This window comes from Manihot esculenta, chromosome 1 (genome assembly GCF_001659605.2).
Source record: "Manihot esculenta cultivar AM560-2 chromosome 1, M.esculenta_v8, whole genome shotgun sequence".
Taxonomy (NCBI): domain Eukaryota; kingdom Viridiplantae; phylum Streptophyta; class Magnoliopsida; order Malpighiales; family Euphorbiaceae; genus Manihot; species Manihot esculenta.
This window is the reverse complement of record NC_035161.2, coordinates 27,640,077-27,657,539: the sequence shown is the minus strand read 5'-3', so window position 1 is coordinate 27,657,539 and position 17,463 is coordinate 27,640,077. Positions and strand designations below refer to the sequence as shown.

The 17,463-nt window shown below is 27.8% G+C and overlaps 1 protein-coding gene and 1 long non-coding RNA gene across 2 annotated transcripts; both read left to right on the top strand.

The window, feature by feature from the left end:
* The first annotated feature begins 6,926 nt into the window (after positions 1–6,926).
* LOC110615415 lies at positions 6,927–7,727 on the top strand. The gene is made up of 2 exons (XR_002487949.1): positions 6,927–7,175; positions 7,281–7,727. It is a non-coding gene; the product is annotated as an uncharacterized LOC110615415 (long non-coding RNA).
* Positions 7,728–15,751: 8,024 nt separating this feature from the next.
* Positions 15,752–17,463, top strand: LOC110628660 (UDP-glucuronate 4-epimerase 5). Its single transcript, XM_021775452.2, has one exon. It carries the CDS (start codon positions 15,958–15,960, stop codon positions 17,263–17,265), a length of 1,308 nt encoding a protein of 435 aa, XP_021631144.1. The 5' UTR covers positions 15,752–15,957; the 3' UTR covers positions 17,266–17,463.

Sequence of the window (17,463 nt, the reverse complement as noted above, 5' to 3'; positions counted from 1 at the left end):
GGTATTAAAAAATAAAGGGAAAATTATTGTAAGTTACATAGGGAAATTAATTAGTTACTTTTTATAATTCTTAAAATTAATTAAAATATTTATCAGTATTTTAAAATATAATTATTTAAAATTAATTAAAATATTTATTAGTATTTTAAAATATAATTACAATTCTATTAATAATTCTGTTAATAAAAAAAATTGTCGGTAAAAAAGATAACAATTATAAATTTCAAAAATAATTCTAAAAATAACTTATGTTTTATTTTTAAAAAATTAAAATTTTGCATAATTTTATAAAAAATTATTTAAAATTTTCTTTTACAAAATGGAATATGTAACTAACTTTTATTTTAGATATAAACCATTTTCAATTAACTAACAAAAACAATATATAATAGGAATAAAGTAGAACTTTTCATTATTAACTCAAGTTTTTATAATTTTTCTATATTTATGCGCTCATTTTTCATATTTATCTTTTAAAATTACATTTGTAAATAAATAATATGTTATAAAAAAATATAAAATGTACTATTTAGTTTTATTGATTTTTTTATTTTAAGTTATGTGATTCAATTTGTATCAAAATATTATTTGTAATATCATACTATTAGCAAAAAATAATAATTTTTATATATCACTAAAAATAATATATAAAAATCATATTATAAAATATTAATTTAATATAAATTAAATCATAAATTTTAAAAAATTACAATATATTTTTTTATATTTTTATTTTTCAATTAATAATTATATTTTAATTATTATTGATTATATCAATAATTTTAAATGCGTAAAAAATTATAATTATTTACTAATAGCATGATAACATATATGTTATTTTGATATAAAAATGAGTGAAATTATAAGATATTATTTTTTATATTTTTAATATTATATATATAAAAATAATATTAAAATTTTAATAATTTAAATATTTAAAAACATTATCATAAATCTTTATCTTTATAAGAATATTTATTTTATTATATGATGTGCTTCATATATTTAATTTTTTTTTCAAACGATATATCTACGTACTTTTAATTTTTTATGTATTTAATTTAGTTGTCTTAAATAGAGTTAGACTATTTTTAAACAAAAATCATTCCCTTAAAGTTCCAATGTTGATCTAGTTTATACTTTCCTTATTTTCCTTGATTAATAAAAATCAATATATTATAATATAAATATATAAAACTCATGAAAAAATTACGAAAAATATAAGAAAATTGATTCTCAATTATGTTTTGATTCAATGCGGATTTAATCAATACAATAAATATTGAAATTAGTAGCAAAAATTTTTACTATTGAAAGTATATAAAAAATTTGTTTATATAAATTTGTCACAATAATATACAAGTTGTTGCATACTGCTATAAAAATATAATTTTAGATATTTTACAATAAAATTATAATTATAGATAAAAAAATCATTATTAATAATGATAAATAAGACTATTTTAAAAAAAAATTGAAGCTAAAAATAATTTTTTATTAATATCCATAATTCACATTGTTTTTATATATTTATATGTATTACTAATAACAATTATTTATATTATTGTTATATACCTGCAAAAGTAATATTATTAAAAAATTATTGTTGAGTCCTAATATTTATAATAGTAAATACAATTTCTGAATAATTGTAGTTTAATTTTTATTGAAGAATTAATTATTTAGCTAAAATAATAAAATAAAGAAAAAATTATTCCTTAGGAATATGAAAAAACTCATTGATCGATGATTCAATTTTAAAAACATATATTAAAATATTTCTAATATTTTAAAAATTTATTAATTAATATTTTCATTAATTTTAATCATTAAAAATTTTATTAGTTGACTTTCAAATTTTTAAAACGTCTTTAATCTCCTCAAATTTTTAAACTTTTTTACAATATTTAAAAGTTAAAATTAAGTGTTGTGTAGTCTTTGCTTATGGAGCATTAAATGCACAATTGTTGTATGGTCAGTGATGATGGTTAAAAAATTAAATTTACTCTTAATTATATAATAATGGTAAACTATATTAAATTTTAATATTTTATTTAAATTTATATTTAATTTTAATAATAATTCAAAAATAAATTTTAAATTAAAAATAAATTTTAATATTTTTATCCCACACTTTATAATTTAGGGAAAATTTAATTTTTTTTTATTAAGAAGGAACTATATTAAAAAAATTAAAAAATTTTACCATATTTTTATAATTTAATAGAAAAGTGGACATAAAAAGTCATATTGAGATTAGCTTAATAATATTAAATTAAATATTTATATTTAAATTTATAAAATTTATAATATAAATTTTAATAAAATATGTGCAAATTTCGATATGAACATTTTATTTAGTAGTATTATTATTGTATTGGTTCCCTATGACATGAATTTTATATTAAATGCATCTAAATTTATATTTTAAAAAAAAAATAAAATTTATAGTTTAATAGTCGAGCTAGTCAACTCTGCTACTCAAATTGCTCGTTGTTGGAGGTAATTAATTTTTTAAATTTTGCTAGGATATTGTATATGCATTCAAGTTGAATTATTCAATAAATATTTTTTATTTGGAAATTTAGTAAGAAATTAATTAATAGTTTCAAGAAGGATTAATTTATGAATCCGTACTATAAAAAAACAAAATTTCAAATATTTTTAATCATACAACGTGATGAACTTTATTTTAATAGTAAAAACAAATCTCAAAATATTTTTGAGATTTATAATTTAATTTCAGGTATTACTGTTATTAATAAATCAGTTTTTATATTTTTAAAAATTTATTAAAGCATCTTTTTTTTATCAATAAAATAATCATTTTATCTATTTCTACCATTAAAATATAGCAAAAAATCAAATTATCTCCTTTTTTTTCTCCTTCTCCTTTTTCTTTTTCTTCATCGATTCTTCCTCTTTTTTTTTCTTCTTTGTTTCTTCTTTTTCTTTGCTTCTTATTTTTCTTTTTTAATTTTTTTATTCGTCTTCTTTAAGGAGGAGGAGGTGTTTGTTCTTCTTCTTCTTCTTCATCATCATCTTCTTCTTTTTCTTCTTCTTCTTTTTTCTTCTTCTCCTTCATCATCATCATATTCTTCTCTCTTTTTTTTTTTTTCTTTTTTGAGGAGGAGGAGGATTTCTTCTTCTCCTTCATTATCATCATATTCTTCTCTTTTTTTTTTTTCTTTTTTGAGGAGGAGGAAGAGGAGGAGGAGGAGGAGAATTTCTTCTTCTCCTTCATCATCATCATATTCTTCTCTTTTTTTTTTTTTTTTCTTTTTTGAGGAGGAAGAGGAGGAGAAGGAGGAGGGACTATTTCGTTGACGGAAAGAAACAATAAGGACGTTTTAATAGATATGAGAAAAGATAATAATGCTTCAATAGATTTTTGAAAATATAAGGACTGACTTGTTAATAATAGCAATATTCAAGTACTTAATAAAGGGTTTTATTTGAGGGTAAAATTGAATTTTAAAACTTTTATCTCTCATCCTTTATCTATTTTTAACGGAAAAGATGATGTAAAGACTATTTCGTTGACGAAAAAAAAAAAGATAAGGACGTTTTAATAGATTTCTAAAAATACAGAGACTGACTTGTTAATAATGGCAATACTAAAAAACTAAATAGTAAATCTCTCTATTTTTTTAAAAGCAAAACTACTGATTGTATTAATAAAATTTCATCAAACAAAGAGGGATATCATCCCAAACAGAAAGACGATTATGCCTAATAGATTCTCTAGCCAAAGTATGAGCAGTTAGAGTAGTATTACGACGAACCCATCTAACAAAAATATCAATTCTAAAGTCTAACAAAGATTTACAATAATTCAAAATCAAATATCTGCATAAGATAATTTGGCAAAGATGCTCCTCAAGTGTCTGTCTAAACCCCTGCATAAGAAAATTTGGCAAAGATACTCTCCTTCTTTCTCATCTCTCGAGTATAAATAATTAAAGTCTCCCGAACAAAGCCACGGAAGAGAGTTTCTACGAGATAAAGCTCGAATAAGATTCCAAGACTGACGTCGTCGTTGCGATTCCGGAAACTCATAATAACTAGTAAACCTCCATTGAACATTACCTTCCAAAACAACCGAATCAATAAAATTTGAAGAAAAGCCAACCATAGAAATAGACACATGACTCTTCCACATTAACGAAAGGCCTCCTCCCAATCCTTGTCTATTTACTGAGAAGCAACCATCAAAATGTAAAAAATTACGAAAAAATTCCATACGAGAACTAAGAGCTTTTGTTTCCATAAAAAATAAAATGTCCAGCTTGTAACTAGTAACCAAATCCTTCAATGCATTAACTGTCCGAGGATTGTCGAGTCATCGGCAATTCCAACACAGGACGATCATTGCTTTCGGCTACCCCGACCTTTGACGGGATGAGCCGCTTCACTGTTGCCTGTCAAATTAATATTCGCAGGGGTGTTGTTAGAGGCATCCTGTTGAGAGGAAGGAAAACCTGTAACAACATTATGTTTAGTGTTTCTTGGCCTTTTTTTAGCATCATTATTTATTCGAGCCGCAATCTTCTCATCAAGCTTATTAGAACTGCCTCGGCCCAGAGAATTCTTGTCCATGTCCATAATATGGTCCTCAGTCTCCTTATTTACAATAGGTTGAATTTTGCCAAATAAGGAGAAATGTCTATTATGTGCTGCCAAATTAGTGTTTTCAAAATTGCTAGTTAATGCCAATCCTGCCACAAATTCCGGCGGAACAAAATTGTCGGAATCACACAACCACAGGCTTGTCAGTCTCTGGTTCCGATGAACAGGTGCTTTGAGGAAATCACCCCAACCAAACTTGATATCTTCTTTCTTCAACCTCAGCCGCAAGTCATAGAAAGCCTCCACATAACCCAATTTTTTACATAGATAGCAAAAATAGTCAACTTTTCGTATTGAAACTTCACAGTAAACACAGTATTATCATCTCCAATAAACTTCTTCCGCTGTTTCAAAGGTTGCCGAATGTCCAAACAAACTTTAACTCTCATAGGGCCCGGCGACATAGCTGAAGCATTTTTCATATCATACTCTTTATAGTGGCCAACTAAATCTCTGACCAATTTAGCCAACGTCTCGTTATAATAACCAGAAGGGGGGTCTTTAATCAGAACCCAAAAATCAGAATGAGTTAGAGGGATATGGAGATGATTTTCATTACCTTGTATCTCCTTCCAAATAAGCAGGAATCGATTGTACAACCAAGGGCTCCCATACTCTATATTTTCAAAATCAACATTATTAAAAAAATCGAAACATATATCTTTTTGCCTCTAATTTCATAATAGATACCCCTCTAAAGGATGTCATAAATATGCTAAAAAGGTCTGCATATTTTGAAAATTGATTGGATTGTATTGAAAAATATTCATATCATACAGAAATTATAAGTGACGATCGAAATATCTCTGGAGCTCTTAATAGGGACAACAACATTTTTTTTTCATCGATAGTCAATTGACGCAGATCATTTTTCATGGGAAAAGAGAAAGAATAAATTAGGTTTAAGAAAATGAAAAAATGAGAGTATCGAATCATAAAAGGACCATTGAGGGAAACTTGCGTCTCTATCCATTTTTAAATGTTAAAAAAATCACTAAATTATAAAATAGGTATTTCTAAAAAATTTGATTCATTGAATCCCATCAAAGTAATATGTTAGTATTGTACGGCAATTTTGGAAATCATTTTTTTTTTCCATTTGAAAGGATTCAATTGATTTCTATAAATTCTATTATTTAAAATTATTAAATTTAATTTTTTAACTTAAAATAAAAAGATAAAATTATACATAACTTTATAATAATTCTTTTTTTTTTCAAAATAATATTTAAATGAAAATACCTCGAAAGGATTAATTATTTAAGAAATACAATGTTTTGCATTAAATTTATACTTATTTTAGAAATTTTCAAAAGTATTTTTAATAAAAATATTAAAAATATTTTGTTTATATATTATTCAGTATTTAAAGCTCATCAGCTTGACTCATCAGCATCTACGTGGAATAAATCAATTAAAAACCGAAGGATTGGAATCTTGGAGTTGGGTGGAATTCTCCATCAGATTCCGTAATCCACATGTGTTGTATTAATTAATTATGAATAAATCCATTAAAAACCGAAGGATTGGAATCTTGGAGTTGGATGGAATTCTCCATCAGATTCCGTAATCCACATGTGTTGTATGAATTAATTATTGACCAGCCATAATTGCTTTTCGTGCCCAATAAGAAGACCAATAAGATCTATGGCCCACATCAACTTTTTAAATTTTAATACTATTATTATTAATTTATAAACTCAATTTTACAAACCCACATCTAAATACACACAGCCAAACCATAGATCTGGTGGTTCTACCAGCCACGGCCTTTCCTTTCTTGAACTTTATATGGTGTGCCCCTATTTCATTTGTTGCGGAGATCTTTGGAAACTTTGCCTCTTTGGAGCTTATTTTGACTTTTTTTTTATGGGAGAGGAGGTTTAATTTCGACCCTTCTTCTTTTGGTTATCGCCTTAACAGTTTTTAATTTCAACCAATAGTATTCTTAAATAAAAAAAAATGAAGGATGGCGATGTCCGTCTTACTTCACTGTACTGATATTTATATATTTGTCGAGAATTCTAAACTTATTATTTTACAAAGAATAAAAATAGTTACAATAAAAATAAATACTGTATAAGGAATCTCCACACAAAAATAAGGAAGGATATTGTATTATAATGGTTTATGAGACAACTATAAATAGACCGTTGATCTTTTGATATCTTTAATTCATACGATGTCGTTTTGATTTTATTCTGAAATCTTCTAATAAAACGACGTCGTTTTTTCTGTTGCCTTATCTAACAAGGCCCCTCCTCAAGATGGAGACAACTGTAAGTCATGCAGTCCCATCTTGAGCAGATGACTTTTGAACTGATCAGAAATTAGGGGCTTCGTGAATATGTCCGCAAGTTGGCTTCTTGATGAGATGTGCAAGGTAGAAATAAACCCCTTTGAAACTTGATCTCTTACCACGTGACAATCGATCTCGAGGTGTTTTGTTCGTTAGTGGAATACTAGGTTTGCAGCTATATGTTCCGTAGCCTGGTTATCACAGTGTAGTGGTATCGGAAGTTAAGGTTGAAGGTGAAATTCTTTCAGTAAGTAACTTATCCATTGAATCTCACACACTGTCATTACTATGCTCCTGTATTCCGCTTCTGCTGATGAGCGACTTACTATTGCTTTTTTTTTTTGCTTTCCAGAAAATAAGAGATGGCTCTAAAAAAAAACACAAAAACATGTGATAGATCTTCGAGATACTGGGCAAGATGCCCAATCGGCATCACAAAAGTCATGCATGCATAGATCACTTTTTGATGGGAAGAATAGGCTCTTGGACGGATAGCTTCTTAAGTACCGAAGGACATGCAGTGCAACGTTCTAGTGGGGTTTTCGTTGAGCTTATAGAAATTGGCTTAATTATTGGGTCACATAGGATATATCTGGATAAGTAATACCTAGATATAATAATCTTCCTATGAGTCTTCGGTAATGCTCTACATTTTGCAGTGGTTCTTCAAATTCATTGTCTAATTTTAGTCCTTTGGGCAGAGGGTAGGAGATAGGTTTTGCATCACTCATTCCTGCATCTGTAAGTATGTCAAGTATGTACTTATCTGCTTGAGCAATATTCCTTTGTCTGATCTTGCTATCTCGATGCACAGAAAATACTTAGCATGACTTAGGTATTTAATAGTGAACTGCATGTCCAGGTAATTTTTAATTACCATGATATTTTGTTTCTTAGTACCTGCAATTAGTAAATCATCTACATATACTATTAGTGCGAGGAATCCTATTCTAACTCCTTTTGTAAATAAATAGTGATCATAAGCATATTGTTAAAAGTCATATTCTTATAACTTGATTGTCAATTGTTTGTTCCACTGTCTTCATACTTTCTTAAGGCCATATAAACTTTTGAATAACTTGCACACTTGTCCCTGCTTTTAGGAGTGAGCATTTGGTTGGTTCGGTTCAAAGCTGAATTGAACTGAATAAACCGAAAATCAAAATTTTAATATTTATAAAAATAAAATCTAATCGATTTTGATTAAAAATTGAATCAAATTGAACCAGTCTGATTCGATTCGATTCGATTTGATTAGTTTGAATTTTTAATAATTTTTTATTTTTTATACTTTATTTTTAATATTTTAAAATTTAATTGGAATATTTTAACTTTAATATGATCTAATATCTCTTTGCTACTGATGAGAAACTGTCATGATAATCTATGCCTGCCAATTGGTTGTACCCTTTTTCAACCAATCTAGTCTTGTATTTGTCAATGCTACCATCTGGTTTTTATTTGACCCTTTATACCAATTTTGATGCAATAGCCTTCTTCTCTTTTGGAAGATTAGTTAATTCCCATGTACTATTTTTTTTCTAAAGCATCCAATTTTGCTTACATAGTTTGGTCCAGTTACTGTCTCAATTAGCTTGATGGTAACTGGTAGGTTTTTGAATTTTAGATATGTTTAAAATGAATCTTATATAATCATGATTGTATAAAGATACTAATAAGGATGTATTAGGCGGGATGTGAGAAGTACCTGATGATTTTTGTATGCCTGGAGAGGAGACAACTTTTGAGTTACTTGTGGTTGGTTTGTATGTCACTTGTGCTATAAAATCATCCAGCTACCTTGGTCTTATAATTTGCCTTGTGCTCCTTTTTAATTGTCCTTCTTCTACTAAAATTGGTTTATAAATTTCTTGGTTTACTTTTGTGTCATTGTGTTTAGTTTCAGTAGTTAAAGCGTCGGGTGTTTCTGTGTTTTGAGAATGTTGTGTGCTTTTTTCAAATTTTTCGTGGTTGAAAGTAGGCATAGGAAAAACACTCTCATTCTGAATGTCCATACGTCTATTTGTATAAGGAAAAATATTTTCATGAAAAACGTCTCTAGATACAATTATATTTTTATTTGATATATCGTATAACTTGTATGCTTTGTATTCAGAGGCATATCCAATGAAAATGCATTTGAAAGTTCTATGATCAAATTTGTATTTCTTAGGTCTAGTATTTATAGCAAAACACATGCAACCAAAAACCTTGAGAAGATTATAATTGGTTTTCTTGCAAATAAAATTTCATAAGGTGTTTTCTATTCTAGGACAGGACTAGGCATTTTGTCTATCAAGTAGGTAGCATTTAATATACTTTCTCCCCAAAATTGTATGGGTAGTTTAGACTAAAATATTAAAACTCTAGTTACCTGTAGTAAGTGTTTATTTTCTCTTCACAACTCCATTTTATTGTGGGGAATCGGGGTAGGTTCTTTGATGCAAGATTCCCTTTGATTTAAAAATGTTTGTACATTTTTTGTTCACAAACTCTGTTCCATTATCAGTCCTCATGATTTTGATATGTTTTTCAAACTGTGTTAGTATCGTAGTATAGAAATTTACTAGCATACTATGAGCAACAGTTTTATCATGAAAAAGATATCTCCAAGTTACTCTTGAGTAATCATCAATAATAGTAAGAATGTATCTAGCTTGTGTAGTTGAGAATGAAGAATATGGACCCCAGAAATCTACATGGATAAGTTCAAGAATACCTTGTTATTTTTCCTTTTTAAAAACTTAGTCTTTATTGATTGGCAAGTGGACATCACAAATATAATGATCATTATTCTTTGAGTTTATGATATGAGCTACTTTTGTATTTGAGTTGTGTCCGAGTTTTGCATACTATAAATTGTAAGAATTGGATGAAGTATTGTGCAAAACAGTTGATTGCATAACATTTTAAATATCATTTTGAAAACATTTCTTAATATTAGATAAGGGAGTACATTGGGAATTAAGATCTTCATTTGCTCTCTTATTTTCCAAGACATATAAATCATCCACAGGCTCCCTTCTAGCTATGATATTTTCAGTCACTAGATCTTACAAAACACAAAATTTAGAAAAGAAATTGACACAAATTTGAGCAGATTTAGATAATGCACTTACTGATAAGAGGTTATATTTGAAAGCAGGTATATATAAGGTATTGTGTAAGTGCAATCAAGGGTTTATCTTAGCTAATTCTTGGTATAGGATAGATTTAGTAGTTCCATCAGGTAGACAAATCAAGATGTGATGGTTTAATTTTGTTAGGTTGTGAAGTAAAGATAAATCATGACATACATTCCAAAATCTATAACCCATGAACCTTTAAGTTTTCTATTGTTGCTAATAGGATAATTATTAGACCTTTGATCTGCATAACCAACACAACTGGCTTCATTAATCACAAGGTTCTAAATCTGCATGTATTTTGCAATCTTATGTTGTATTATACTATCCAATCAATATTTTCAGCATCAACTTTGGCCCTTGCATCTATTTCTTGCATTTTTTTCTACAACATTTGCTACCACATTGCTTTTGTTAAATCCTCTTTTCTGTTTGAATTCTGCAAACCATTCAAAATAGCCATGTAACTTGAAACAAGTATCTTTGGTATATCCACTACTATTGCAGTGATTACAAGTTCTGAGTTCCTTTTTTACAGACTTCTTTCCCTAGAATTTTTCCTTCTGGAACTAACTCTTAGCAACCATAATAGAGTTAAAAATATTAGTAGAATCAATATTAATTTCTTTTTTTTTTCCTACTTTTAAGACCATAGAATATGCCTTATTTATACTTGAAAGAGGATCCATTAAAAGGATTTGGTTCTTAACATGCTCATAGGTGTCATTCAAGCCCATTAAAACTTAATAAACTTATCTTCATTTGTAATAGCATGTAGTTCAGTTGCAGCACCATACACACATATAGATAATTGTTTTAAACATGCTAATTCATCCCATAACCTTTTGAATTTAGTAAAATATACCATAACAGATGTGTTGGATTGAACTAAAGAACTTATCTCTCGCTTAATTTGATAGAGAAGGGGTCTATTACTTTCTCCAAACCTTTCATTGAGTTCTTCCCAAAGCTCCTTTGAGGATAGTGTATATATGAAAGCATCTTCTAATTCCTTTGATATTGAGCTCAAAATCCATGATGTTACTATACTATCTACCTTTTTCCATTTCTCCAGATTTGCATGTCCAGTAGGTAGTATCTCATAAGATCCATAAATGAATTCGAGCTTGTTCTTGGCTCTAAGAGCCAATGTCATAAATGAATTCGAGTTTGTCCTTGACTCTAGGGGCTAATGTCCACCTATTCATCCTAGGGTTGCGTTACTGTAAAGGTTTTGTTTTGTTTTGTTTTGTTTTCTTTCTTTAGGCTTAATTTATTGTGTTGGACTGAGACTCTATTGTATAAATCTCTATAATTAGAATTGTAGCTAATAACTTAATTGTTTATAATATTGGCTTTGTATCATTTTTCAATAATGAATTATTTTTTTCCATTAATGAAACTGTCTGTCATTTTTTATAGTAGAATCATATATAATTTAATTGTCTTATTGTTAAAAAAAATTACCTGAGAAATTACTTTGTTAGTGAAAAACTATCAGCTTTTGTTTTATTGATTTAATTACAATACAACTATTACTTGATATTAAAATAACTTCACTATAATGTGAATATATTAAGCAGTTAATATAATGAGAAAATATCAATTATTGAAAAATAAAAAGCCCTTTTAACAATAATTTAGAAACCTACTTTAAATTTAGAAAAACTAATTAAAAAAAAAAAAATCAAACTCGTGGCCAAGTTACATAATATTTGTATTAGCAAATCTGCGGACTTTAGCTCTTTTTGGGGGAAGAAATAAAAAATTTCAAACTAGAGTCGAATTGAAATCGCTTTAAACTCAAAATCATTGTGCACAAAAATTGATTCCGAATCTTAAAGGCGGCCCAATGGCAGTTTGAACTCATAACAGTATTACATTATATAAAAACATGTTATAATATGGAGAATACAACTCAACCCAACTTCAACACTTAAAAGTTCTGAGTGATTGGACTTTGAGTATATAAGTATGTTGGCATTTAGATTGTTTTCCCTTGGCCATGGCTGATTTTCGTTGTCTTGGTTGGATTGTGTTGCTGTCGAGTCCATCTGGTTGTCAGTGGTGCCTTCTATTTGGCAGTGTGGTGTATTAGGACGAGCAGTTGCAAGGATATGGGTTGGAGTACTTTTCCTGGATTTGGGTTTAAGCTTGCAGGCTTTGTGGTCAGAGAGATTTCTATATTATTTATTGAGCGAATTGAACTTTTAAAAAATTTTGATTCAACACATCAATAAATATGGATATAATTGACTAGGATAAATTGAATATTTATCTATTAATTTAATATAAAGATTAATTAATTAATATGGATATAACTACTTTTCCTAGATTAATTAATTTTTAAAATTTAATTAATCTCTATAATTTCACCCCGTTAAATTGGATATTTCTTCTTAAAATAATATATATATTTTTAACATGATATAGTTAAAATATAAAGATTATATTTTTCTTTTTAAAAAAAATGGAACGATAAAAGTATTAATTTTACTATATATTTTAATTCTTTTAAATATAACTAACAAAAAAACATTTAGACGGAGCGAAAAAAATGTGCAGTATATAAAGAAAAGGACGGGATACCAAAGATGGGCTGGGTCCCTTGCAAAAGGTAATACTTTTCACGTTTTTTACTTTAAAAAAAAAATAATAGTATAATTGTATATAAATATAAAATAATTATTCAAAAAACATAAACTTATAACTAAATAACAACGAAAATAATATAAATTGTCGTAAATTCGTAATTATAAAATTGGGTTTTGGTTGGTGGTGGGTCACCGGTTCGATCTTTGGGCTTGTAGATTTGGGTCTCCAAAAACCAAGCCCAAATTTTAGTAACTTTGGTTCTCGGAGGTGGACCGTTTGTCTTTGTTTCTCCAAATATCTTCGAGAATAGCCTCGGTCCACTTCTTCTTTGTTTATGTAATTTTATAATTAAAATTTAAAATTTCATAATTTTAAAAAATTATTTCAGTATTCTTTAATTATTTTAACTCGTTTGTGTTTCTGTGCTCTTATAATACTTTTCTTACCACGACGACAATTCCTTAGAACAAGTCATGCACGTGCATATGAAATTTCAAATTTCAAACTATAATTGCTCATTTCTATTTCATAATAAACAGATTTTTTTTAAAAAAAAATAAATTGTACCATCCTATAAGAATAGGTCTTAGGATTCTGATACCTCAAGAAAAAAAAAATAAAATAGAATATTTTGCAGGAAAAGGAAAGTTGAAGGAGGCTTGTTCTTGTGCCTTAGTAGTAAAAATTAGGAATAAATATTAATTAAAAAGAATAAGCAATGAATGGAATAAAGTGGGAGGGGAGGAAAGGTAAAGGATTGTAGCAAAGTGAAGTATTGCATATTCCTTGGAGGTTAATTTTCATGATGAGATTATGGTAGTGAATTTGGTGAATGTCTTGGATTCATCAATTTAAATAGAAAATAAAAATTAAAATAAAAGGAAAAACGAGACAACCTAACTTAAATTAGAAAACAAGATACCATATTAGTTTGTTTGAGGAATTGTTTTGCCTTCTTTGCAAGTTTCTCTTCATCAATGCTCACCTTCTTCCTATGCTATTTCAACCAAATTGCACATTATGCCGCCCTATCCCACTCACCCACCTCACCACATCTATTTTATTTTTAATTTCAGAAATTATTTAATATATTTATCTATAATATATAAATTTTAATTATTAATTACGACGATGCTTACATAAAAATTTATATTAATTAAATAATTATATAAAATATCAGTTAATATTTTAATTTTTTCATCATTAGTTTTTTGACTATTAACTTTTTAAAAAGTATAACTATTTAAATTTTTTATACAATCTAGAGTTATACATGTTTTTAATTTTTAAAAATTAAATAATTACATTTTATATATATAATTTTTTTATTAATAATTTTTAAAATTAAAGAGATTAAGTAGCCACAGACTTAATCCGTTAATAAATTCTGAGCAAATCTAAAAAATTTCAGATTCTACTCATCCAATCTTCAATTTTTATTTTAAAATAAAAATTAAACCTATCTTATAAAATCACTAAATGGCAAAATTTAAAAGAATAATATTATTTATTAAATCTTTAATAGTTTAAAATTCAAGTACAAATAATATTTTATAAATATTTATATTTAGTATTTAAAAATTTTAAAAAGGAGTATATATTATTAATTTATCATAATATTATTTATGTTTTAAAATAATTAATTTTTTAAATCAAATCACTTATATTAAATTCATTTTTTAGATAATTCTAAAATATATTTCAGTAAAGTATGAAAATAAATATCATATTAATGAATATGAATATGCATAATTTATTTTTAATTTATATATTTTTAATTTTGTATTTAAACTTTATATTATTGTAATCCTTTTATTTTATAATTTTTATTTATTTTACCTTTTTACATATATTAAAAAAATAACTGTTTATTAATTTTTTAATTATATTTATTTTAAATACATTAAAGTTTATTAAATATTAAAAAATATTTTAAATATTTATTTAAAAAAATTAATAATTAATAATAGATTTTAAAAATATAATAATAATCGATTTATATATTAATTATAATGTAAAAAAAGAAAATAGATAATAATTTTGATTTAATAAATAAATAAATAAAAATTATGAAAGAGAGAAATAAATATCTAATATAAATTTCTTATAAAATCTAAATTATTTAAAATTATATTAATATATACTTAAGCAACTATCTACTAAAAAATTTCTTATAAAATCTAAATTATTTTTAAAAATATGTTTATAATCAAAATTTAAGATTTCATTAAAAATATTTGTGAAAACACCCCATGGTGCATGTATATTTTTTCTCACTTTATTTATATTATTTTAATATATATATATAATAATATTAAAAAATATATATTATATCAATCAATTTAATTTAAAATTTATGATTAAATAGTTTATATTTTTATAGACTTATCAAATGTAAAACCATATAAATTATAAAAAAATAGTTTAATAATATAGAAAATAAATTTATAATTATCATTAACAAAATTTTGTGATTTTTTTTACTTATTTTTTCAATTAGAAAAATATTTTTTGTTAATTAAATTTTATGAGTATTTTAAATGTAAAAAAATATGAAAATATTTTTTTGAAAAATATTTTTTCTAAAATAAATTGAGCCTAAATTTTAAAATATATTTTTAATATATTATTTAATTATATTGCTTAAGTATTAAAATTTTTTAAATTGATAATTTTTGTCTTGTTAGTAAATTATTACTAAAATTAATAATATATTAAGCAATAAAAAGATAAATTATTATTTAAAAAATTTATAATTTAGATTTTTTTTCTTAGATGGAATGGAAAAAGAAAATTTGTGGGGGAAAGGAGTAAAAAAAAGTTATGTCCGCAATAAGATTATGGCAAATTTTTTAAAGACTAAATTATGGAAATTTGTTCTTTTGGAAATTAGATTATGGAATATCTTATTTCTCGTTTGTAGTTTTTTTATTAAAAAACTTCTTTTTCAAAAAAATTATTTTTAAAAAATTTTCCATTAATCACAACTGAAAATTAATATATCACTTGTAACCGAAGAATCAAAGCTTAATCTAACCGTAACACAACCGTCAACAGATCATTTAAAAAAAAAGGTCAAAATTGGGATCCCCTTCCCTTCTCCATAAATTATGCAAAATTTCCCACTTTCCCTTTCTCACTAGGCCACCCTCTTTACCTCATTAACTCAGCCATTTTCACAAACACCAAAACTTCATACATCCCATTCAACCCAAAAGAAACCCCACCTGTTCCCCAGGGGTTCACCGTCACCGTCGCCGCCGCTAACGCAAGAACCCCAAGTGGTGATTTCCCTTTTAGTACCTGATTATGTCGTCACTCCTTGATACTACACCACCTTCCACCCCAGGCAAGTTCAAATCGGACAAATCCTCCACGTACCTTCACCATCACCATCGTTCTCTCCGCTTGCATTCCTCTCTCTCCAAGCTCACTTTCTACTCCTTCCTCTTCCTTATTCTCTTTCTCTTCTTCTTTCTCCTCTCTCCTCCCTCGCCTTCCCCTCGCCACCAAGTCAAAACCGATCCACCTGGGGGTCCTCTTTGGGAGAAAAAAGTCGTCAAATCCGCGCGTCCCAAGGCACGCGCTGGCCTAACCGTTTTGGTTACTGGTGCTGCTGGCTTTGTGGGAACCCATGTCTCCGTCGCGCTGAAACGTCGAGGAGATGGCGTACTTGGTCTCGACAATTTCAATCACTACTACGATATCAGCCTCAAAAGAGCCAGGCAAAAGGTACTTGAACGATCTGGGGTTTTTATAGTGGAAGGGGATATCAATGACATGGCATTATTAAAGAAGCTTTTTGATGTGGTGCTTTTTACCCATGTAATGCACCTAGCTGCTCAAGCTGGGGTGCGTTACGCAATGCAAAATCCCAAGTCTTATGTTCATAGCAACATTGGCGGATTTGTCAATTTGCTTGAGGTTTGTAAATCAGCGAACCCACAACCTGCGGTTGTGTGGGCGTCTTCGAGCTCTGTCTACGGGCTTAATAGGAAGGTACCATTTTCAGAGAAGGATAGGACTGATAATCCTGCGAGTTTATATGCAGCAACTAAAAAGGCAGGAGAGGAAATTGCCCATACCTACAATCATATTTATGGTCTATCCATTACTGGGTTGCGTTTTTTCACGGTTTATGGACCATGGGGAAGGCCCGACATGGCGTATTTCTTTTTCACCAAGGATATTTTGAAGGGGAAGGAGATTGGTCTCTTTGAGACAGCAGATGGAAGGAGTGTAGCAAGGGATTTCACCTACATTGACGACATTGTGAAAGGGTGTTTGGCGGCTTTGGATACTGCAAAGAAGAGCACGGGGAGTGGAGGGAAGAAGAGGGGGCCAGCGCAATTGAGAGTCTTTAATTTGGGGAACACTTCGCCAGTACCTGTGAGTCGTCTTGTTGGCATATTGGAGAGTCTTTTGAAGGTGAAGGCTAAAAAGAAGGTAATGCCATTGCCTAGAAATGGGGATGTGGAGTTTACACACGCCAATATTAGTTTTGCACAGAGAGAGCTTGGATATAAGCCTACAACTGATTTGGGAACGGGGCTTAAGAAGTTTGTGAGATGGTACCTCAGTTATTATTCGGGGTCAAAGAAAAAGGGTTCCTGGTGAATAATAAACGACTTTTATGTTTGCAATATCTATTTTGGCACATATTTTGAAATCTTTCTTCATTTGATTGTGATACAGGAGGACTTTTTGTCTTGCAATACGTTTGATTTGCTGATTGATAAGCATCTTATTGCTGGGCATATCTAACTTGTATCAAAAGTGGTTATTTATTTTTACTTCTCCTCATATATTGCTTCA